We start from the raw sequence: 24,447 nt of genomic DNA, 5'->3' as shown, positions 1-24,447 counted from the left end.
TGCAGTAAAATTCTAAGAAAACATTTTTCTTGGAATGTTATGAACACACTCCTAAACCTTGTGGAAGATATTTACAGAATAGTTGAAGTTGCTATTGCTGGGAAGGGTTGGTCCATCAACAAATTGGACCTTAGAGATTAAGGATAGGATGTCATCAAATTTCATGTACATGTACCGATACTTTGGCAATATAGGGTATATAGTTATACGGTTGCTCATACAAACTATGAGCACATCTGACAGGTTTTATGTTTTATTAGTGCCACATATATACATCCCCTATTGTGAAAACACTTGGACACATAAAATGTGAGAATTACAATGTTAACATGTTACTGAAAGATAACACAATGTTAGCATGCTAGTTTTAAAAGGCTACTATTATCAATCATTAGACTTACACTAGGATTACTGAAGAGTAAAGAAGAAGCTGGACATCTATTTATCCACTCATTTAGGAATACATTAAAATCTTCACCAATTAGTACAGGTTGTTCTTTGACTTGTATTACAATCTTGAATAACTTGAGATAGGGTGTCCAACAGTGTGCTGTTCTCAGTTGCATCACTGTAACAATAAATACTAAGGGTGTAACGGTACAAGTATTCATACCATAAATATCTGGTACAGCCCTGTCAGTTTGGTACGCACATGTACCTAACAAATGTAGAGTTGTTTTACACATAAACATTTGCAGAACCTTTATGTGCAGAACATAGTGTGCAAGGCATTGTTCGGTAGTGCAGCTTTAAAAAGGGAGACCTTAAACAAAACAGAGAGGACTCCTGTCACAAAACTTTGCTAATTTTGAGCAGCTACAGGGGAGAAAGAACAAAATTACAGTGATTAAAACTTGCCTATCAAAGAAAATACCAATCATGCAACTAAACATTTTTGTATCTTTTATAAAATGTTTTACATTTAAAATATGATAATTAACCACCAGAGAAATGTTAAAACCAGCAAGTGAAGACTGTTGCCTCTAATGACTGCATGTTTCACAGAAAATTTCATCTGGACAGTTTGAGTGAGTATTCATATCTAAGCCACCTACCCTTTAGTGTGGATTCTCATATGATTGTTTAAACTTGATTGATAGCTGAATCTTTGTCCACAAAGATCACATAAGAAAGGCTTCTGTCCTGTGTGGATTCTCACGTGAAAGTTTAAACCTACTTGTTGGGTAAATCTTTGTTCACAAAAATCACAACTGAAAGGTTTCTCACCTGTGTGGATTCTCCTGTGTGCATTTAAATGTTCTTCTCGACTAAATCTGTGTCTACAAAGATCACAACAGAAAGGTTTCTGTCCTGTGTGGATTTTCAGGTGCCTGTTTAAATGTTCTTCTCGACTAAATCTATGTCCACAAAGATGACAACAGAAAGGCTTCTGTCCTTCGTGGATTCTCATGTGTCTGTTTAAATTTGCTTTAAGGGTAAATCTATGTCCACATAGATCACAACAGAAAGGTTTCTCTCCTGTGTGGATTCTCACGTGCGAGTTTAAACCTACTTGTTGGGTAAATGTTTGTCCACAATGATCACAACAAAACGGTTTCTCTCCTGTGTGGACTCGCACGTGCGAGTTTAAACCTACTTGTCGGGTAAATTTTTGTCCACAATGATCACAACAGAAAGGTTTCTGTCCTGTGTGGATTCTCATGTGCCTGTTTAAATGTTCTGCTCGACTACATCTATGTCCACAAAAATCACAACAGAAAGGTTTGTCTCCTGTGTGGATTCTCATGTGTGTATTTAAATTTTGTTTTCTGGTAAATGTTTTACCACAGGCATCACAACTAAACTTCACTCCTTTCTGGACTTTTTTTTGTGAGTCCACATCTTTCTTCTCCGTACAACATATCTTATTAACCAGAGAGCTTGAAGATCCTGTTTCTGAATCTGTCTTGTCTTTCTGAAGAGAGCGATGGTGAGCAGATTTTTCAGCAAACGTAAAGGGGCTAAAAGGTTTGTTAATTTTTCCATCTGACTGAGGAGCTCTGCTCTCCTTTGAGTCATTGTCCATGTCCATAGTTTTCAGTCCAGATTCTGACAGGTTTTTCAGCTCAAAGACAGGTTGCTTTATATCATTGTCCTCTTCATCTTTCTCAGGGTCTTTGGAATCAGAGGAAAAAGGACCATCTTCATGATCTTGAATCCTAATTGATTCTTTTCCTTCATCATTCTCTTCTGGAAGCTCTCTGCCTTTATCTTGGTCTTGATAAAGCTGTGGGAGTAGGGGAGACTCTTTATCATCCTCACTCTTTATGGGAGTAGCAGTGACTTCCTCCTGTTCCTCCTTAATGTGCGGCGGCTTTGGGTCATACAGCTTAGCACAAGGTCTGTGGTCTACAAGAGCTTCTTCTTTAACCCTCAGCATCTGCTCAACATCTGTAAGAAACATTGAAACACATTATGCAAGTTACAAGTATTACTTGGACTGAGCTCAGCTTGGACTGAGTTGCTTCATTATAAAGATATATTTAGATGCTAAGGTAAAAACATATGGATGGTTAAAGGAAGTCCATGCTCACAGCAATGAGGAAAGACGAGGGGTTCTTCAATAAGGTCGATGAGAATGCCAGAGATGAAAAGGTGAAATACTACACAGGACTGACGTACTAGACTGTACTACGTGTAAGAACTCACTTCTACGCTTAGAAAGGATGTGCTAGTTAAAGTGGCAACGTGGATGGGAGATCCCAGCTAAAAAAGCAGGAGACTGGAGGTCGTGAACATCAACTCAACTCCAAATACTGAACTTTTCAATTGTACAATTACTTGTGAGACATGTGCTACATCTAAGTACACATGCTGCATATGTGTATGTGGTCTTGTATATTTGATGTTGTTTTGTTTCTATGTATTTATTTTTTTGTGTTTGTTTGTACCAGCTGGGTCAGGGACTATAGGTGGAAATTAGTACTTAGAGCTATAACCTGAAACAGTGCATCTCTCCTCTTGTGGTTAATGTATACTGTATATTGTCCCTGTTTTAAATAAATGTATTATTATTTTTGTTATTATTATTATGTCTGTAATTGAAAAAAACAAACATAACTTGAATGCACTTGTGAGACTAACAAGGACATTCACTCAACAAATTAACTGATAAGCAACAGAAACATCACACCAATCACCAAAATCACAGCAACACACCTTACAGGAACTGGTGAACAAATTACTACAACACAGGTTATGCAGCGCTATCTACAGCAACTCCAGACTGCAGTATTATTGACTGATTTAGCATTACCATCCCATGCTAACAGGCGCTAGTAATCCTAATACAGCACCAAACTAGCAAAACGGCACATTAATGTGGTGCAAATTACTGATTTAAGTTTAATGATATCAGTACAGAACAAATCATGAGAAAACTAAAGAGCAAACTGGTCTCTACTTACTTTACTTGTTATGCATGCTAACATACAACATGATGTGATTAATCTCAGCATGTCACACTGATAACAGTCTAGGTGGAAACAAACCAAAACCCCTATTTTTTCAGTCTTTCTAATACTGGAGGCTTTGCAGACTGTCATGATTCCATGCCTCATAAAGGTAGGCAGAAATGTGTTTCCTTTCCAACTGCTTCTACTGACTCTGATGAGGCTGAGACTGCCTCTGCACAAACAGCACTTGCATACCATTTTCCGGAGTTTTCCTTCATAGACAAATTGTGACTGTGCAGTGCTATAGCTCATTTTTCTTTATGGAACAAGACTATGTGATACCAGATAGTGATGAAGAAACAGTGAACTGAAAAAAACCCAGACTGGGAACGATTTTGTTGCTGAAGGTTTGCAAAATGCTTATGTAGAGGGGAGTGTATATTCATGTCACAGCTATTGCTTTTTCTCTGAATTATGTATTATTCATTTCTTTTTTTATTCCTGAAATGAAGAACGATACTTTTTAATCTGTCTCTACTTATTTCTATTATTTATTCTTAACATTTCATTGATATGTCAGGAACAGGAAAATCTAATCTGTTACCTGCTCATATGTCACCAAACAGCAGGCCTATACTTTACAAAAAAAGTTGATAAGACTTTATCTGTTGGTGATAACATTTTAGTTCAGTAGTTATTTATGAAACAATACTCCAACTACAATAATTAGCCCATAAGAATTCCTCTGTGAAACTATGCTATTTATTAATGCAATAATGTCTGACCACTTCTTGTTTTAAAGTCTTATCTGTTACAATTATTGTGCAGTGTAAATAAAGTAAAATATTATGTGCAAATAAAGATAAGAAAAGATAAATCATTTGACAGGAAAAAAAAAACTCCTTGCAGGACCTGGGCCAAGCCTGAATGACAGATGTGAGGCCACCATGCCCCAGAGGGCTTACCACTGGCAGGGAGAACCATGAGGTACCGTTGCTAAGAGGATTGGGCGGCAAGCAAAGACTGAGACCACAATGACCTGATCTCAAATGCTTAAACTGGCTCTAGGAAAGTGGAATGTCACGGAACCCAGCTCCCTGAGAGAGGTTGGACTCTCTTCTACTTTGGAGTTGCCCTTTTGGGAGAGGCGGCTGGTGGGTTTGCTTCTCGCCCACAGGCTCAGCTATCTCGTGTTGGGGTTTACCCCAGTGGATGAGAGGGTTGCATCCCCGCGCCTTCGGGTCGGGAAGATGTCTCTGACTGTTGTTTCTACCAATGGGCTGAGCAGTGGTACGGAGTACCAGGGCTCTTGGCGTTCCATTGGTGGTCCTGGGCAGTGTCGTTCTTGGGAACTCTTTTCGTTCTAATGGGGGGCTTTAACGCTCACATGGGAAACGACAGTGACACCTGGACAACTGTGATTGGGAGAAATGGCCTCCCTGATCTGAATCAGAGAGGTGATTTACTATTGGACTTCTGTGCCAGTCGTAGTTTGTCCATAACAAACACCATGTTCAAGCATAAGGGTGTTCATCAGTGTACTTGGCCTCAGGGCACCTGAGGCAGGAGGTCAATGATCAACTTTGTAGTCATGTCTTTGGAACTTCGGCCGCATGTCTCGGACACTCAGGTGAAGACAGGGGCTGGCCTGTCCACCAATCACCACCTGGCGACAAGCTGGATCTGCTGGAAAGGGGGGGAAGTCGGACAGAATTGGCAGGCCGAAGCGTACAGTGAGGGTCTGCTGGGAACATCTCACGGGGCCCTCGGCCAGGGAAGTATTTAACTCCCACTTCTGGGAGAGCTTTGAACAGATTCCGGGTGAGGTTGGAGACATAGAGTCCGAGTGGAATGTGTTCTCTGCCTTTATTGTCGATGCTGCCACCTGTAGCTGTGGCCGCAAGGTCTGCAGTCCCTGTTGTGATTGGAATCCCCGAACCAGATGGTGGACACCGGCAGTAAGGGATGCCATCAAGCTGAAGGAGACCTATCGGTTTTGGGTGGCTTGAGGGACTCCTGAGGCAGCTGACGGGTACCGTGAGACCAAGCGTGGTCTCACAGTACAACTGATAGCTAATAGCTTTAGAGTTATGCAGTTGATGAACTCCTTCCAAGTTGTGCTGGATTCATATGCAGGAAAAGTTTAAATCATTATTTTACATTTAATTTTTTACCAACCTGCATCTGGCCAGAGTAGTTGCTTTACAACTTCATGATTCAATAACAACAACTGCTAAACACTGACTAACACACTTATTTTTCTTGTATTATCATCAGGTATACTCAGATAACTACAGACAACATGTTGTTAGTAAAAAATCTGTTTATTAGAATTAACAAACTGATAACCAGTCCAAAAGTTCAAACTGATACCTTGACTGTCTAATACAGTGTTGAGAATGTTACTTTAAAAAAAGTAACTAGTTATAGTTACTTTCCAAAAAAGTAACTGAGTTAGTAACTCAATTACTGTACTATCAAAGTAACTTTTCATTTACTTTTTAGAACCTAAACTGATGTTACAAGTTGCTCACCAGAAAAATCAAGCCTTTTCTGTTTGCACGGTGTAGGATTAGTTTACATTAAGACTTAGGGAAATGTGTAGTTTTTATGTAAATGTAAAATTTTAAGTGATCTGATCATCATTACTGCATTAAAATAGTTGTCTTACAGAACTGTGGCAAAAATAGTTTATAATTAATAGCATCACTATCGTAAAATGTCACAATTTTTTAGCGAACAATATTCCGTTTTTTTTTTCTGCTTCCGGTTATTCACTGCAGACTAGAGGCTGACATTTTTTCGGGAGTCCCACGGGTCACGGGATTCCCATGGGAATCCCGCGGGACGGGAGACAGAATGAGTAAGGATCCCGTGATTGGGACGGTACAGGATAAAAAATGAACGGGAGCAGACGGGAGCGGGAGCTAACCAATAGGAGGGAAAATAAACTAGGATCAATTGTCTTTGGAAATGTAAAACTGAGACTTGGTTATAAACTTTAAGAAAAAAAAAATTTGGATCGACGGCGCCATCGTGCAGTTTTTTTCCAAGAAGCCTAAACTATAATGCGAGTCAAACGAACTACACGACCCACAAGCCAACAGGGCTTCACCCACAACCCAACAGTGCTTCTGATCGATGTTTTCCACATGCGTTCAAAACGCAGCAATGGAGGGAGCAAACGCAGGTGGAGAACTGGACATGATAAAATTGGATTTGCAACATAAAGTCAAAAGTAAGGACTTATCTATTAAACACATAGCGCTGACAGGAAAGTCGCAAATATTACCAAACTTCAGGAGAGTTGAATGTAGCGGTGTTAACACGCAGTATGCTGCTTGTAAAACGTTTTAGTAATAATCAAGTACACCAGTGATTCCGGGACAAGCGGTCTCAAAAGGCACACTTGTAAGGCAAATTCTGGATTAAATCAGCCCTGCATCTCTTCATTCGTTAAACGATAAATACCATCACACGTCAAGTCTCATCTGACCAACAAAATTGCTCACATGTGCAGCCAAGATTTAAGACCCTTTGCTACAGTAGAGGGGAAAGGCTTTATCAGCGTTGCTCAGGACCTGCTCGACGTTGGAGCCAAATATGGAGAGGTGCAGGTGGAAGACATACTACCGTGTGCACACACAGTCTCCCGCCATGTTCAAGAGGAATATGACCAAGTTAAACAGCTGATCATGGAAGAGCTTCATCAGGTATGTCACATCACACTATTTTGTAAAGCAAAAAACTTTACCTTTATCACTTAATAGTCCATCAGTAATTATCCTAGCAGTAGATTTCTTTCCCCTTTTTTAAACTGCTCAATTTCTCAATATTCTAAACTGGTCATCTATTTTATGTAAGATATTGGAGGCCTAATAACACAATATTAATTCCTTTTGTGCAGACTACAGACCTTGCTGTAACCACAGACCTTTAGACAGAGGAGAGGACCAGCACACACTACATCACTGTCACAGTTCATTACATTCTGAATTGGAAGATGGTGAACCGGATTTTGGCCACAAGGGAGATGGAGGGTGTCAAATCCAGTGACAACATCAGAAGAACTGTGGAGGGAATTCTTCAGGTAGCTCTCTCTTTCAAATCAGATTGCCTTTATTTATATGGCATATGAAATAAAACTTGCCAGTTAATTCATAAAATCGGGAAAACTATGAAGACATACACTTCAACAAAGAGCATAGTACAACAAAAACATGTCACAAAAGAATGACAAGAAATACTGAAAAAGCATACACTGTTATTTTTTATAATATATAAAACTATGAATTTATTGAAAAGTGCTATGTACAAATACATGATTATTTATCATTCTGTTTTAAGGTGCGTTCACACCGAACGCAGATTCTGCGAATATTTTGCGTCATTTGTGTGCTTTTGCCCGCTTGACATTCCGTGTGAACTCCGCGTTGCCAAATGTCAACAAGCGGCAACACTTCGCCGCGTCATCAAATAGGAGGAGCTTCCATCTGCTACTTTCAACTGAACATGGCGGACATGGATTTCACGAACCTAATTACGGTGTTTTTCCTGTGGAGAGCCAAAAAACGCCGTCGACATCCCTGGGTTCACCAGATTCTTCAGGGACGGGAACAGTTCAGAGATTACCACCACCTACTCCAGGAGCTGCGTCTGGATGACGGTCGATTTCAGCGGTACTTCCATCTATCCAGGACCCAGTTCGAAGATCTGCTGTCCCGCGTTAGGAGACGATCGGCCTCCGGGACACCAACTACCAGCGCTGTATCCCCGCTGCTGAACGCCTGTCCATCTGTCTTCGGTGAGTAAATAAATCTCAGCTCAGTAAAAAAAACCAGCCGATTTTTAATGTAAATATCTCCTAAATATAAGATATTTGTGCCTAAACATAACCAGGCCAGGTCCTTTCTGTACTTGTCTCGGTAAAAGTAATTAGTTGAGTCATACAACTCTGGCTTGCCGCACACCGCCACTGATCTGTTCCTCCATCTTCATTGACAACCGCTTCTTCTCCGTCGCGTCAACCAATCAGGGACTGGTTGGTTGATGCGACGCGAATTTAGGAAAAAGTTCAGATTTTTCAACTCGTCCATCGCTCTCGCTCCGCTCCCGCTTCGCTTGGCGCGCCTTCCGCACCGCGTCGTTCGTCTCCTTCGCACCGCCTCGCGCTGCTCCGCTCCTGAATGCGCCTCTACATAGGGATAACATGTAAATCGGCCGCTCCTATCGCAGTATCCGCATTCGGTGTGAACGGACCATTATGATGATCTTATGTCTGGGCTTTGCTAAGGTTTTATGTGTTGCCTTTGTCCAAAAAAAAAAAATGTACCAACAGGAATTCGGCATCCTAAGCAAGGACACTGTCTTTGTGACAGATAATGGCTCCAATGTAACAGCAGCTTTCAAGGATTATGTCAGAATCTCTTGTGCTGGCCATAATATCAACTTAATCTTAAAACACGTATTTGACCACTTGGATGAGGACAACCCAGTCCACAGTAGGATCATCAAACTGTTTAGGGACACCAAGACTCTTGTCACACACTTCAAAAGAGCAGGGTAAGATAATATAAAATCTTGTCATGTCTGCCTGATAAGGGTACTTATATATTTATAAACTGTAGGTGAATTAAATGAGAAAACATGAGCTGCTGTAATTAATATATGCAAGCATCAAAGTTATTTAATTTCAACTGTGAGCCTCTTATGAAATCCAATGAAATAGTTTTTCCAAAAAGACCAACAAATCTGTAATCACTGTAATCCTGTCTCTCCTCTTTGAATTTCAGGTTACAAAAAGAGCTGGACCAGTCATTGAAGCAAGCTGTGGAGACGAGGTGGAATACCAGACTAGCAATGCTCCAATCTGTAAATGATGCTCTGAGGTCTGGTAAGCTGCATGAGATCCTGCTTCGCCGAAACGAGCTCCGTTACCTAAACAGCATAGACTGCGATCTTCTTCAGGACATCATCAAACTCCTGAAACCTTTTGATGAGGCTACCAGACACCTCTCTACAGAGCAGACACCAACTCTTCACCTTGTCCTCCCGACCAAGGTGACTCTACTGAGGGGTCTGTCCATCCAGGATGGAGACAGTGCTGTTATGAAAGAGGTACTACAATACATTAGTGATTGTTGTTGTTAAGGTGGTGGTGACTGAAGTTGCTGACAGGAGCTTATCCAATAACGGACAAATTAACACAAGAAAAGAATTGTGAGTTTGATGTTGTCAAAGATAACATGTACCGTATTTTCCGCACTATAAGGCGCACCGGATTATAAGGCGTACCTTCAATGAATGGCCTATTTTAGAACTGTTTTCATATATAGGGCGCACCGGATTATAAGGCGCGTAGAATAGAAGCTACTGCAGTCAAACGTTTGACTGGGGTTGCGTTATGCATCCACTAGATGGAGCTGTGCTAAAGAGAATGTCAACAAAACAGTCAGATAAGTCAGTCAGTCAAACTTTATTAATACACTACAAACCAGCGTTCTGATAACTCCATTCACTCTCATGGTAAGGTCTCCTCTACATAGAATTCTATTGAATAGAGCCAACCGCACGTTAGGAATGCATTGGAGTCTATGAAGTTGAAGTTGAAATCAAACGTTAGTTAAAACGTGAAAGGGAACTTTTCCCTGATTCAGTAAACACGTAAAAGAAACAGTTTGATGCACTAAATCAAACGTTAGTACTGTTAACCTTTCCTGTTTCTGTCCCCTGACCGTAGTCTGATGACACAGGGGAGACGCTTTCTCCAGGTCCGAAGTTACTAGTTTCCTCGGGGTTAACTCCCTCACTCATACGTTGCTGAGTTGAGCATGAAGAAACAGCATCAAAACACTGAGTTGTTGACGAGATTCGGGGTTCTTTTTAATGACTTTGCAGCACGTAAAAACACAGGGCTTACAGACTCATACACTGCTGCTCCGGTCGCCGTCTTTACCCACACACACAATAATACCGACGTCACTCCTTCACTCTTGATTCTCAGCTACGGCAGCACACAGCGCCACCTCTGTCCGGAGGAGTAATGTCAACATCTTCCATTCACACACACGAAACATACACCCCACACACTGAGCTTCTAATCACATATAGTTCAGGCAATTCCTGCAACAGTACATTCAAACGTTATACACACACAAGTGGTGTTGGACTAGGAGTAAGCACAGTACAGGTGTTTACCGCTATTACTTCGGCGACGCCCCTGACTACGGTAGCCGTAATGCTGCAAGCGGTGCGGCTTTGTAGTTTACCAGTCGTACTGAAACATTTTGACAGAGCGCCGTGTACAACCAGTATGGATCAACCAATTAACCAATTGATCCATATATAAGGCGCTCCGGATTACAAGGCGCACTGTCATTTTTTGAAAAAATTAAAGGTTTTTAAGTGCGCCTTATAGTGCGGAAAATACGGTAGTTTAATTGTTATATAAATTCCTAACTGCTCCATGAGTAAAATCAAGCACGGTGTCTGTCTGCCTGAGAACCCATGCTCCATAAAAATGATATTGCATATGTTGTCATATAATTGCATGCATCATTATGTGATTCCCCTCCTCCCCTAGCTGAAAGTGAAGTTAGCCCAGGCAGTGGAGTTGAAGTTCAAAATCCATAAGCCATAAGCTAGCCACAGCTTTCTCGCCGAGCTTAAGGAGTTTCTTGAGGAAAACTCTCCCTGGTCAGGAGTACGAGGAGGTCATCAACACCCTGGCAGCACTCATAGAAACAGGGACAGAGGAGAGAGTGAGAGGCTGTGTGGAGAAAGAGGGTGAATAATACTAGCATCAGCAGAGCACTTACAGCGTAATTATAAATGGCAAAATGCCTTCCTTTATGTTATTTTGAGGCATACATTTACACACACATATAGGTGTGTATTATCTGTTAGGTAATGTTTTAATATAGTTAAGATGTGTGTTGGACCAAAAAAAAAATTGTTAGATCAGTGGTTTTCAAATGTTCTCCTCAGGACCCACTGCCCTGCATGTTTTAGGCATTTTTCTACCTCCACACACCTGACTTAAATAACTGCGTGATTAACAGGCCTCTCCAACCCTTGGTGGATGGTGAGGAGGAAATGCAATCATTTGATGCTGGTGTGCTGGAGCAGGAACAGATCTAAAACGTGCAGGACCCGAGGACCGAGCTTGAAAACCACTGTGTTAGACTACAAAGAACTATATTGCGAATGGCAATGTTTTATATGAGTCTGTCTTCTTCTTTAAGGTTCATCCCCATCCAGTTCATCCACAAGGGCCACAGAGGTGCATAACTTCTTTGCAAGTTGTGTTGTAGAGGAGGAGAGGGAGGACAGTGGCAATATGGAGTCACAGGGTCGCCAATTGGTGCTACAGTACATGACTGACTCCAAGTGGACACGCTTCCAGTCTCTTTTCAACTTCTGGCAGGAGAGGTCAGGTGGGCTAGTGCCAGTTGCCAAGAGGCTGCTAGCAATCCCAGCAACAAGTACTCCTTCTGAGCGTAGTTTCAGTGCTGCTGGAAGACTGATTGAGGAGAGACGTTCCGCCCTCAATCCAGAGAATGTAGATGCACTTTTGTTCCTACATAGCAACATTTAAGGTTCCTGGACTTATTCAAGAATGTGTTTTAATGTTAGATGGATGCGTTTATTCTTTCTAAATTGTGAAGGTAATGAAGGTAAATTCTGTTCACCGAGTACAGTTCTCTTGCTAGGTGCATTTTTCTTTCGTTTCAGCAATTTGAAACATAAAAATAATGTCATTGTTCAAAGGAAACAATCACTTAATAAATGAGTAAAATACAACTATGTACATTTTGTTTATTCAACTAAGATAGGCATGGTCTGTTTCCTTGTTTAATATTTTATTATTTCTTCATTATTATTCTTTTTACTTTAACTGGCCTTTACTACAGCTAAAAACAGGGACCTAACTGGTCCTTCAAACAAAGAAATTACCAAAAGACTAAATGAATTAAACAAAAATGGGAGTGGCACAGGAGTGGGAGTCGTTCTGAATGGGAGTGGGAGTCAATTTACCAGGAGTGGGACGGGACAGGATTTTTTTTTTTATGCGGGCCTGGGATTGGGATGGGACAAGACATTTTTCTGTGGGAGCAGGATGGGACAGGAGAGAAAATCCACTCCCGTGTCACCCTCTACTGCAGACCTACTAAACGCTTTATATTCACTTTCAGCAGCCACAAACAGATAACAGGTAGCGGGAAATCCCAGTAGATTAAAATGTTACTGTTGTTTTTATATGAAAGTGAATTTGGTATAAATTGTTCTGGAAAGAAGTTAAGAGTGATTCTGAGCAGCATGCAAGGTCTGTCCAGGAACATGTTTAGATAAGGAAATGTTCTTGGTGTGAGGAAAGATTAATGAGCTTGTTATGGTAAAAGCGAGCACGTAGGCCGGTCAGAAACAGTCCAGTTGGGAAGAGTTACAATGCAACTTCATACACAAACAGGCTGCTATTCGGCCTAGCTTCTGCTGTTTTACACGGTTACAGACTGTTTAAATGATTCATTTTCCATTCTCCTTCAAACAGTTTTAATTCAAGCGTTTTTGGAGTTTTTTGATATGCAAAAGGCTGCCAAACTGATTCCTGCTAAAACTGCCACACATTGTTCTACTGTTTTTAAATTGTTAAATAATTGTTAAATAACTGAGCTGCTTAAACAGGTTTTATTGTACTGTAGCTTGCACAATGCAATGACAATAAAAGTATTTTATTCGGACAGCGATGAGTTTTTCACAGTACTGTTACTTTGTTGTTCCGCAATTACTGAAGGTTTCAAACGCCCTTCTACTGTGTACCCGGGAATGAAACACAGGGCTTTGTGAGATATTTTTCATGTGTTCACAGACAAGCAGTATGATTTCAAGAAAGTCAACAAAATTATTGAAACTGCGGGAACACTGGTCAGGATCACTGGTTTGCTCCTCCGGAATTTAATGTGTTTAAAAGCCTCATATGAAGACGAGTAATAACTTCTTTTGAAACCTCTGTCATTATATACAAAACGATTTAGCTTACCTGAAAGACATTTTAGTGCTTCTTTTATACGGAAACGATGCTATAGTTTCTAAACAAACTTGTATCAGTTATTCCAAGCCAAACTTCTGGGGGCAGGTCTGTCTACAATGCGGTCAAGCCAGTTTTTCTTCTACAGAATGATTAAGCGTTTACAGTTTAATGTTTACATTTGGGCTTTAAAAAGATAATCCATTACTAACATTAAAATGTTCTTAAACTGTAGTTGACATGTAAACATACAAACCTAATCTGTGCAGCAGAACTTTGGGGTTGAAATCGGCCTCCAGGATCTTGTGACGCAGCTCATATTCTTTGTCCCCTTTTTTAGCCGTTTCGGAAATCTCTCCCACTGTTGCACTCTGCCACCGTTTGACCTGCTGTCTCCACATTTCTGCTGTTAGCTTCTCTTTAAACGTTTCTATAACTGTCACTGAGTGGTTAGAGCTGAACTTTTATCCAAGCTTATAGCGAAGCAAAGTTACATTTGTTTTTCCTCAGACGGAAAATAGCCCTCTTTAGGCGTTGCTCTCAGCCCCCACAACTACGGCTGTTGTATGAAGGTAAATCTTGGGCAAAACTATTTGTGCGCTGTAACTTCGAATTTGAAGTCACAAAGAGAAATATAGGAGTTTTGTCATTTAAGAATTTTTTTTCTGTCTTTCACAATTACAAAATAATAGTTACAACTTCAGATTGTACAAGTACACAAATTGTATTGTGAGTCACACATCAAAATCTCTTACACCCCGTTCACACTGCAGGCAAATGTGGCCCAGATCTGATTTTTTGGGGGTCTATTGACCAGGTCAGACTTTTTAGAACTAGTGTGAACACTCATATTTGGCCCATATCTGACTTTTTCAAATCACATTTGAGCTACATTCATATGTGGCCCTGAATCCGACTCGTGTTTGATCTTTTGGGATGTGACTCCAGTGGGAACAACCAAGGCGCATTAGATGTGACTTTGGCATCACTTTCCTTTGCATTCGTCAAAATTTTGCGCCACCCAGAAGGAAACGGTAGCAGTTAGCAAAACAGACGGGGGGCTAGAATAGTACTGTGCAGTGAAGAGACAGCAAGATGTTAGAGCTCATTAATAAACAAAGATATAAATTGATTCAACTGGAAAATTAACTGAAAGGCTCATAGGAACCATCTTGATGTGGGACGTAGTTTGTATTATGAAATTCATATACAATCGTTCAAACAGAGGACTTTAAAATGCTATTGAGGTTACCAAGCATGTGATGATCTGCCCCTGCTGCAGTCCAATACACTGGATTGCATCAAATCTTCTGCCTGTGGAGTTGAGAGGAGAGGCGCTGACATATCTAATTAAAAGTTGCCCTCGACATGATAAAGTTCTGAATAAACTCGGAATCTGTAAAGTTTTTAACATCCCTGCCCCACCATTGCTGGGTGTGTCTCTGCATCCAAATAGTTTGTGGTGCTGAACTGGCAGTCAGATCTCCCTAAAACAGAGAGTTTCAATCTCCTTTTATTTACATGTTTCCCACACAGCACCCGCTGACAGTAAATGGTTTCTGTTGTGCACTTAAACCATAACACCTATTTCTCCATGTTTACTTTTGGCCTGCGCTTGACGATGCTCGTATTGTTCTGATGCGCATGTGGGTCAATTTGGAGCCGCAACGTTTTAGTAATGTGAATGACCACAAAAAAAAAAATCAGATTCCTGAAAAAAATCAGATTTGAGCATTAAGACCTGCAGTGGGAATGTAGCCTTATATTCACATTTTTGCCACAATTAATCCAAAACAAATATTGCTAAACAAATTCACACACCTGTATTAAAATCTTCCCACAAACAATTTGTGAGCATATTTTTTCCTTAACACAAAGACAAATCCGTGAATACAACTGCATGAATCTGCTGCTATAAGTCACAAATGCTGCTGTACAAATCACCTTCTTTTTCGCATGCTTTCACTTTTGCCCCAAATGTACCGCAGATGGTGGATGGTGGTAACTTGAAGGTAATTTGTACAGCCGCATCCCAGAGGATGCCGCCTGCTCCAAATTTCAGTTAGTATGCACCAACTGGAAATACAAATACCACCCTGTCGAGGACTATGGGGACTCAAGAGTCTTGTCGGGAGTCTGCAGCCGAACGTCAGCCATTCAGAGCATATTAATGAAAAAGGAAACTGTGTTTGTGAACCCACTGAAATAAAAACATACGATAAAATTTTAAATCATTATCAAGTACAGCCAGCAACATTAAATGTTCAACCTCTGTCACTGATGTAAGATAAAAACAACTAGAGCACCTTCTTTTAAACTTGCCCCATCAAGTATTCTCATTAGCCAAGGTTGAAGATCTATTTCCAAAATAATCTACTGTTAAGTACGCAGAGTTGCATATTCACTTAAGTAAACTGGTTGGAGGCTTACTCTTTTGATGAGCAGCCTGTTTTTAACGAATATTTGCACTTATCTTTTTTATTTTAACAATTGTGTCCTTGCAAGTAGTAAAATTTAAGTCTTTACTTTCAACATTGTGTTATGCATAACCGTCTAAGTGAGTCTGCAGTGAGTTTCTTTTTTATTCCAGGTGATACAATACAGATGTGTGGTTTATAGATAAAAAGAATAATTGTTTTTCCTTTTGTTTAGGTTTGCCGGCTGAGGTGAAACACAACATACAGGAGGTGAAGGAAATGATGGGAATTTGGATTTACTTCTACCTCACCCTACCCACCACTTTGCATACACTGCACTGTTTTATTTTTAAAGTCAAGTATGTGTGGTAGAAGAAAGGGTTAACTCCCAAATACCACACAAGCCCAGTTCAAGAGCCGTTAAGATAAGGAAATGTTCTTGGCATGTGGAAAGACTAACGGAGTTGTTATTTCAAATGAGCACGTAGGCCTGTTAAGAAACAGTTGAGCTGTGGGAATAAATATTACATCCTTTCCAGGTCAGCTTGTAGTACAGTCCAGAGTGCCAGACACTTAGTTACAAGATGAGAGTAGATTGGTTGGAATTTTCACATACATACCAATGGTATGACTTTGTATATATACACACCCTCTTTTGTGTAAAATGTTGGGATTCTTTGGACTTTGGTGATGATGTATTCAGTGTTGTGAATGAAGGCCCCCCCTCCCCCCTTGGGCTCTGAGAGGGAACAATTTGTCTTTTCATCATTTTATTTACAAATAGTTTGTTCCACTGCCTTCTACAATATATGTTGACCCGTTGACTTTCAGAAAATAAATAGCCGGTTGTCATAAATAACTGTCTACCTTTAACGTAAGGATCAAATGGTATGGTATAGGTAGCCAAGGAATAAAAAGCCGATCTTTTATCCTAAATCTTTTTCAGAATCAGTTCAACAATACAACTCCTTACAGTTTTTGCGTGTGCTTGTGCTAATACTGACTACTGTTTGATGAAAACAGGAGTTTGCGCTGCCCCTCTCAATTCTCCACCAAAGGCTGACACCCCATCTCCAGCCTCAGCTCCCAGTATGTGAGTCTTCCTTCCTTTTATCAATCAGCTTTGTTTTTTCTAGAATTATGTGACTTCTTAGATTGATTGACTGATCGATCCGAGAGGAAATTCATTTGTCTTTGCATAAAACACATCAATAAAAACAAACTATATAAACCAATAAAGATCTTAAAGACACCCCCCACATACACACACACACACACACACACACACACACACACACACACTTGTTTTGCTATATGTAGTGAGGACCATGTGTTGACTCCCATTGACTTCCATTGATTTTCAGTCGTTTTCAACCCTGTCTATGCCCTAACCCTGACAATAACCCTGAACCCAACCATTACCAGTGCATGCCTAACCCTAACCTTAACCTAAAGTCAATTCACACCTTTGTCCTAAACCTAACCGCAAAATAAGTCGTGAGGACCAGCAAAATGTCCTCACTTTGGTACAAATGGTCCTCAATTTGATGGTGATATCGGAAAATTGGTTCTTACTGTGATGCCAAGACAGGAACACACGCACGCACACACACACACAGACGCACGCACGCACGCGCACACACACACACATACACACATACAAGTCTAAGTGTTTGTCTTATTGCTGAATCTGTCTGTCATACGTGGGTTAATTGCCACCAATATTTGCTTGTCTTTGTGTAATTTGTTTCCCCTTTTCTCTTGAGTAGAAATAATTTTTGGGGGGCTGAAATAGTACTGTTTCTCAAAAGGGTGACAGCATTTTATGAACTCCACTGAGACCTGCTTCTCAGTACTCACCAAGTCTGGAATGATGAGGGAATAAGGTAAGCAGAATGCCTATTACTTATAGAGTAATGCCCCTGCTCGACTTTGCCAGCATTTCCATTACAATTTTCTCCATACTATTGTATTGACGGTCCTTAAGAGAACCAGTGTCTGTAGGAGGAGGGAGCAGACAGAGAACAGCTGCTTGTAATCAGACTGTGTATATTAGATCAAACTGGAGGATACTTGCTGAATCTGTGGAGCATGAATCTCTAATATCCAACCTAAAGCTAACTTCACCGTGGTCAGCAGTCCATTGTATTGCTCTTTAAAGTCCTTGTCCTTGTTTTTGCCATGGATGAGACAAAAGCTTCCTCATAAAGCCCAAAATTGTAACTTCTTCTGGCAAACTTTAGAGCTTTACAAGTCCAGACAGCAGCATCTCTCCTCTCTACTTCTCCTGTGCTCTGCAAACTTGTGCTCCATGAAAGGAATGTGATAGTTTGGCTTTGCCTCTCCAACTCCTGGAACTTATAAAGACATAAGATAAACAATGAACTCCTCTTCATTCCAAGTGAGGCAGTCCATTCCTACCAATAAATCACCATTCTGTGGCAGCTCAATAAACATAAAATCCCACTTACATAAATATTGCTAAACAGCCCATAGAGTTGCTGATATATAACCTGAGCAGTTAAGCAACAGCTCAACGCTAATATTTCCAACTAATATATCGGAAGGAAAACTTCCCGCAGAGTCTGTTGGGATCAGTGTTAACACATAAGTCACCATATTCTCTCATAGTTCTCCTATTACATGTCCTGGTGAGATGAACTGTATAAGCGAATACTTGTCCTTGACATATTTTAGGCTTCCTGTCATGCGACACATACAATTAAGCCAAATTCTGTCTGCTGCCAATTGCTGTTGAATAACTTCTTTCAAAAGAATGTTCACATTTTTCTAAATGTCCCTTTCTGTACCACATAGGATACAACAGTGATCAATGTGCACAATAACCTCAGAATGCACTGTATAAATATCTACTTTTTAAATTAACACTTTCTATGGGCATCATCCAATAAGAAATTACAATGTTGTTTAACCTTTGCATGATTTGTGCATAAATAATTTTTTTATTCAGGTATCTTTCAGTAGTTGATGGGAATTCCTGAAGACAAGCTGCTTGGTTCTGGAATGTTTCTCAATGTTCCAATGTAATACATTGAACCACTGGGAAAAAAATTAATTTTTCCTAACACTAATGTTTTCAACAAATTTCAGTTGAGTCTGTGTCACTTAATGGTGAGGCTGATTCTGTGTAGGGGCCAAGCGTCACAAATCATCATCGCTTGGCTTCCGCAGTGAAACATCTCCAATCCCATAATGTTCATCTATGTTGCAGCATGTTTCACTTTTGAGCATTTCAAAAAAGACCACAGTATTTAAAACATAGTATTGAAATTAACAGTAAAGCTCAGCAGAAATTCACACTCTGTTTACATAATAATTCAGAATTCTCCATGAACTGAAATTATAACAAAAATAACAGTGTAATATAAAGAACAAATATATTTATGAAGTTTCTTGCATTTAATTAATAATTTATTTCTGACCCAGTATGTTTTCTTATTTGGTCATCTTCACAGGGTAAACCCATTCTAAACTCATACAGACTGTTCTATCACCAGTTCTTCAGCTGTTTAAGGTGAAAACATCAACAGTGAAACAGTTTTGTTAAATGCTTAAAGGTTTGTCTTGTAACAATAGCTTAACCTGTTTACTGACATTACTTATACAGCTTTTAAGAATCTTTGAACATGCTTTAATGAGTGGGGAGTAAGAGTTTTTGGAGGTTTTTAACTTTATTGTTACACAACTTTAAGTTGTGTCCCAAGTGTTTTTATCCCTTGTGGGGCACTTAATGTGCTGTCTGTATTTGGGAAGTTCATCAGAGAGGTTTGCACTGTTAAAATCCCCAAGAACAATTAGGAGAGACCCTGGAAGTTTTTTCTCCACATCTTATCAGCTCAGCGAGTTGCTTTTCAGCCTCTGATGTGGAGCCTTGAGGTGGTATGTAAGCACCAACCAATACAAATGAGGAGAAAACTGTTGTCCAACCTAAAGAGGACAAGCCACCCTTTTCTGGTCGAGAACCATGGCCTCGGACTTAGAGGAGCTGATCCTCATCCCAGCCGCCTCACACACGGCTGCGAACCGCCCCAGCGCATGCTGTAGGTCTTGGCTAGAGGGGGCCAACAGGACCATGTCATCTGCAAAAAGAAGAGACAAAATCCTCTGGTCCCCAAACCAGACCCCCTCCGGCCCTTGGCTGCACCTAGAAATCCTGTCCATAAAAGTTTTGAACAGGACCAGTGACAAAGGGCAGACCTGCCGGAGTCCAACATGCAGCGGGAGCAGGTCCGACTTAGTGCCGGCAATGCGAACCAAACTCCTGGTCCACTTGTACAGAGACCGGATGGCCCCCAATAAAGGGCCCCCGATTCCATATTCCTGGTGCACCCCCCACAGGGCTCCACAAAGGACACAGTCGAATGCTTTCTCCAGGTCCATAAAACACATGTGGACCGGTTGGGCAAACTCCCATGAACCCTCGAGTACCCTGTAGAGGGTATAGATCTGGTCTAGTGTTCCACGGCCGGGCGAAAACCACACTGCTCCTCCTGAAGCCGAGGTCCGACTATCGGCCGGACTCTCCTATCCAATACCCTGGCGTAGGCCTTACCAGGGAGGCTGAGGAGTGTGATCCCCCTGTAGTTGGAACACACCCTCCAGTAACCCTTCTTATGAAGAGGGACCACCACCCCAGTCTGCCAGTCCAGAGGCACTGTCCCCAACCACCACACAATGTTGAAGAGGCGTGTCAACCATGATAGCTCCATGGTGTTGTGCTTTAACACCAGTCGCTCAAAGGATTTCATGATCACAGAAGTCAGGGCGACAGCCCTACAGTCATTTAACCCTGGTGGGTTTCTTGGGTACTGGGATGATGGTGGAGCGTTTGAAGCAGGAGGGAACCTCACATGGCTCCAGTGACCTACTGAAGATCTTGGTGAAGATGGGTGCCACTTGGTCGGCGCAGGCTCTCAGGGATGATGGTGCTGGGACCCTAGCCATGGGTTACAACATGAAAGGCCAGTAAAAACTTTTCTGAAACTTTCAAAATAAGTCGCATTAACCTACAGGGGTTGGACAATGAAACTGAAACACCTAGTTTTAGACCACAATAATTTATTAGTATGGTGTAGGGCCTCCTTTTGCGGCCAATACATCGTCAATTCATCTTGGGAATGAAATACACAAGTCCTGCACAGTGGTCAGAGGAATTTTAAGCCATTCTTCTTGCAGGATAGTGGCCAGGTCACTACGTGATACTGGTGGAGGAAAACGTTTCCTGACTCGCTCCTCCAAAACACCCCAAAGTGGCTCAATAATATTTAGATCTGGTGACTGTGCAGGCCATGGGAGATGTTCAACTTCACTTTCATGTTCATAAAACCAATCTTTCACCAGTTTTGCTGTGTGTATTGGTGCATTGTCATCCTGATACACGGCACCGCCTTCAGGATACAATGTTTGAACCATTGGATGCACATGGTCCTCAAGAATGGTTCGGTAGTCCTTGGCAGTGACGCGCCCATCTAGCACAAGTATTGGGCCAAGGGAATGCCATGATATGGCAGCCCAAACAGTCACTGATCCACCCCCATGCTTCACTCTGGGCATGCAACAGTCTTGGTGGTACACTTCTTTGGGGCTTCTCCATATCGTAGCTCTCCCGGATGTGGGGAAAACAGTAAAGGTGGACTCATCAGAGAACAATACATGTTTCACATTGTCCACAGCCCAAGATTTGCGCTCCTTGCACCATTGAAACCGACGTTTGGCATTGGCATGAGTGACCAAAGGTTTGGCTATAGCAGCCCGGCCGTGTATATTGACCCTGTGGAGCTTCCGACGGACAGTTCTGGTGGAAACAGGAGAGTTGAGGTGCACATTTAATTCTGCCGTAATGTCAGTCCATCTCTGTGTTATCCAATCAGGCAGTTTTTTGTGAAGCTTGCGATTTTCCTTACATTCGTTGAGGATATCGAGATCTTTGACTGCACAACCTTGGAGAAAGTCTGCAAACTTTCTCAGTGCTAGGGGGTCGTTAGCAGGTATCTTGGGCCATTTCGCAAGCTTGGTTCTGAAGGCTCTTTGGACAATAAATGGGCTGCCATACCTTTCTTGCAGAACACTCCAGATGCCCTGGTACGCCTGTTCAGTGTTCCGGTAAAAATATCCCTCTACTGCCTTTCGTGCTTCACCTGCAAGATAACTCTTTAGATAGAATATCTTCTCACATACAGGTAAGGGTTTGTTGCCAATTAGTGCCATAAAGGATACTTTCCAGTCAACAAACTTTAGGGGGTCACCACTAAAGATACCTGGCTCAGGTACAGGAAGTCGGTTTAGGGTAAGGGAATTGGCGAGAGCTTCAGCTAAGCTAAGTTCTTCTCGTTCTGCACTGGTGTGGTGATGCTTAAACGACACAGCTCTCAGTTCTCTGACAGGATAATTTAAAGTGTTTTCAAAGTTATTGCTGGATGCTACATCATAGTTTTCAAGGTCGTTTAACAAGCTTAGGGCTCTGATGCGTGCCTCTGCTATTTTTGCCTCATTTCTGCCCTTAACTGCTGTAGTTTATTTTTTTCCTGGTCAAGCCTTGCCTTTGTTTCCACTTCTTCTTGTTTTAACTTTGCCAAAGCCTCATTTTCCCTTAATTTCCATTCATTCTCCATTTGGTTGACTTTAGTTTGCTGTGAAAGTATTTCCTGTGTGGCCTTTGCTTGTTCTATTTTGGCTGCGAATTCAGCTTCTGCCTCGCGACTGCTTGTAGAATCGGTCTTTGAACGTGCAACTGAACAATCTTGGAACGATGTTTCAGTTTTTGTATCACCGAACACAGAGCCATAGTCATTTTTGTTTAGCATCACCCCTACCCTTTCCTTTTCAAGACAATCATTAAGAGGCTGATCACTGTTTTCTTGTCATTTTGCAATGATCTCACAAATGTCTGTTGTAAGTACAGCACAAGCATCCATTTTTTTGACTATGTCTGGGATCATGTTTTGGTTGAAGTGAATGGGCTCGTAATGTTGTTGTACAGCTACATGCTTGTCCCTTATGTCATGGCTGACAATGTTCAAATTTTCAGGTGAGCAGAAAGCCTTCAGTTTTGTTCTGATTTCTTTAGTTAACTCCTTCCAAGAATTATGTTGAATTCTGTTAAATGCTCTTTCATTTTTCTTTGCATCCTGTTCGTGCATTTCTGTGCCCTTTTCAGTTAAGCGTCTTTCACGACTGCTGGATCTCACTTCTTGCTGCTTTACATTGTCGGGTTCTTCAGCAGGACACAACATTTTGTTCCTTAAATGTGTGTTTGCACTTTGTTGAAATGTCTGGAGTTAAATTTGAATAAGTGTTGCCTTATCTTTAAGATGGTTTGGGAAACAACTCTCAGATCAGACATTTAAACCTTGTAGATACACAAGTTGGCAATCACATATATGCCAAATATATCTGTAAATACTGCTGATATACCACAAGTTACTCTGAAGGATACACAACCCATACAATTTAAGAAATAACTAATGCACACACTGTAGCTTTAAAATAGTAAACCACAACTGCATTTAAAGCATAAAATGCTAAATTAGTGAGCGGGTAATTAATCCTTTTATCAGCAAACTCCTTACTGAGTACAATACCTGAACACTTGTGATTCACCAAGTCAGAGTTCAATATGAAAAGCAGTGATGAAGTATCAATGATTCTTGACAGGAGTAGTCTCTCTCGGCTGACTTGTGGGTTGCACTCGTCTACTATGGGACTAGCTTGCACTCAGCGACAAGCTTTCACACAGCAATAAGTTTTCACTGTAGCAATCCCTCAGAACCTAAAACACACGGAGAGCTTCGACAGGTGCAGTAGAGTCACATTTACCTAATCTGAAACCAAATTGGAATGCACTAAAATACACCGTGAAAACTAAACAAAATTATAAAATACAGCTGCTTAGGTGCTTTTGTTTGACACCAAACATACATACATTACATAAGTGCAGACTTCACAAAGTAATACAACTCTAAACATGTACATTGCTCCGCTTTCCAAGAGATGCAAAGTGTTTATGCTGGTAAAGTCCGTGTTGTGCCGCTAGGAAGCCTTGAGCTGTTTTCTGATGAACGTGCCCTACTAGTTCAGAGTCACAAAGATGAAGCACATCCTCCACTTCCTCTATTCTGCAGTATAATTCAGCCTGAAGTACTGAATGACAGGAGACGAGCAAAACTTTTTTACCCTCTTCTTTTCCGTTTGTTTAAAGTCACAGCTCGTTATGAACTAGGCTACAGCATCCTTTACTGGACATTACTGGTAACAACATAGAATCAGCTTATAAACATAGAATGGGCATTTACATTTCCATCTAAACGTGCTTCTGCCACAGCTTCTTTGCACTTTTTCATCATTTCCCAGTCAGTGAAAGGCTTTTTGTTTTCCAAAAATCCACTGTACTTGCAGTGGACACTCATGTGCTGTAAGAGACTGTGTTATCAGCCGTGTAGCTCGCTCATGTTGTCCCTTCAGTTCATTTATTCTCCTTCTCCTACTGTCAGACCCAGGCGGATAGCTTTGGTTGAAGTGTTTATGTTTAATGTCTGTTTAGATCCAACAGTGTCACAAAATGCCAATTTTACCACGCATCTGGTTAAAA

At 41.1% G+C, this 24,447-nt stretch overlaps 1 protein-coding gene across 1 annotated transcript; it reads right to left on the bottom strand.

The window, feature by feature from the left end:
* Window positions 1–237: 237 nt before the first annotated feature.
* On the bottom strand, window positions 238–13,981 carry LOC124868353 (gastrula zinc finger protein XlCGF57.1-like). Its single transcript, XM_047365529.1, has 2 exons — window positions 13,679–13,981; window positions 238–2,391 (listed from the first exon to the last, which is right to left on the bottom strand). The coding sequence occupies exons 1-2, from the start codon at window positions 13,821–13,823 to the stop codon at window positions 1,052–1,054; spliced, it is 1,485 nt and encodes a 494-aa protein (XP_047221485.1). The 5' UTR covers window positions 13,824–13,981; the 3' UTR covers window positions 238–1,051.
* Between the last annotated feature and the right edge of the window lie 10,466 nt (window positions 13,982–24,447).

This window comes from Girardinichthys multiradiatus, chromosome 5 (assembly GCF_021462225.1).
Source record: "Girardinichthys multiradiatus isolate DD_20200921_A chromosome 5, DD_fGirMul_XY1, whole genome shotgun sequence".
Taxonomy (NCBI): domain Eukaryota; kingdom Metazoa; phylum Chordata; class Actinopteri; order Cyprinodontiformes; family Goodeidae; genus Girardinichthys; species Girardinichthys multiradiatus.
This window is presented reverse-complemented; position numbering and strand designations above follow the sequence as displayed.

What these genes read in the sequence shown, in the direction of transcription:
- LOC124868353 (XM_047365529.1), bottom strand. Translation starts at nt 13,823, where the DNA reads ATGTGGAGACAGCAGGTCAAACGGTGGCAGAGTGCAACAGTGGGAGAG. An exon ending in AGTTCTGCTGCACAGATTAG is followed by an intron (nt 2,392 to 13,678) that starts GTTTGTATGTTT and finishes TGTTTCTTACAG; the next exon opens with ATGTTGAGCAGATGCTGAGG.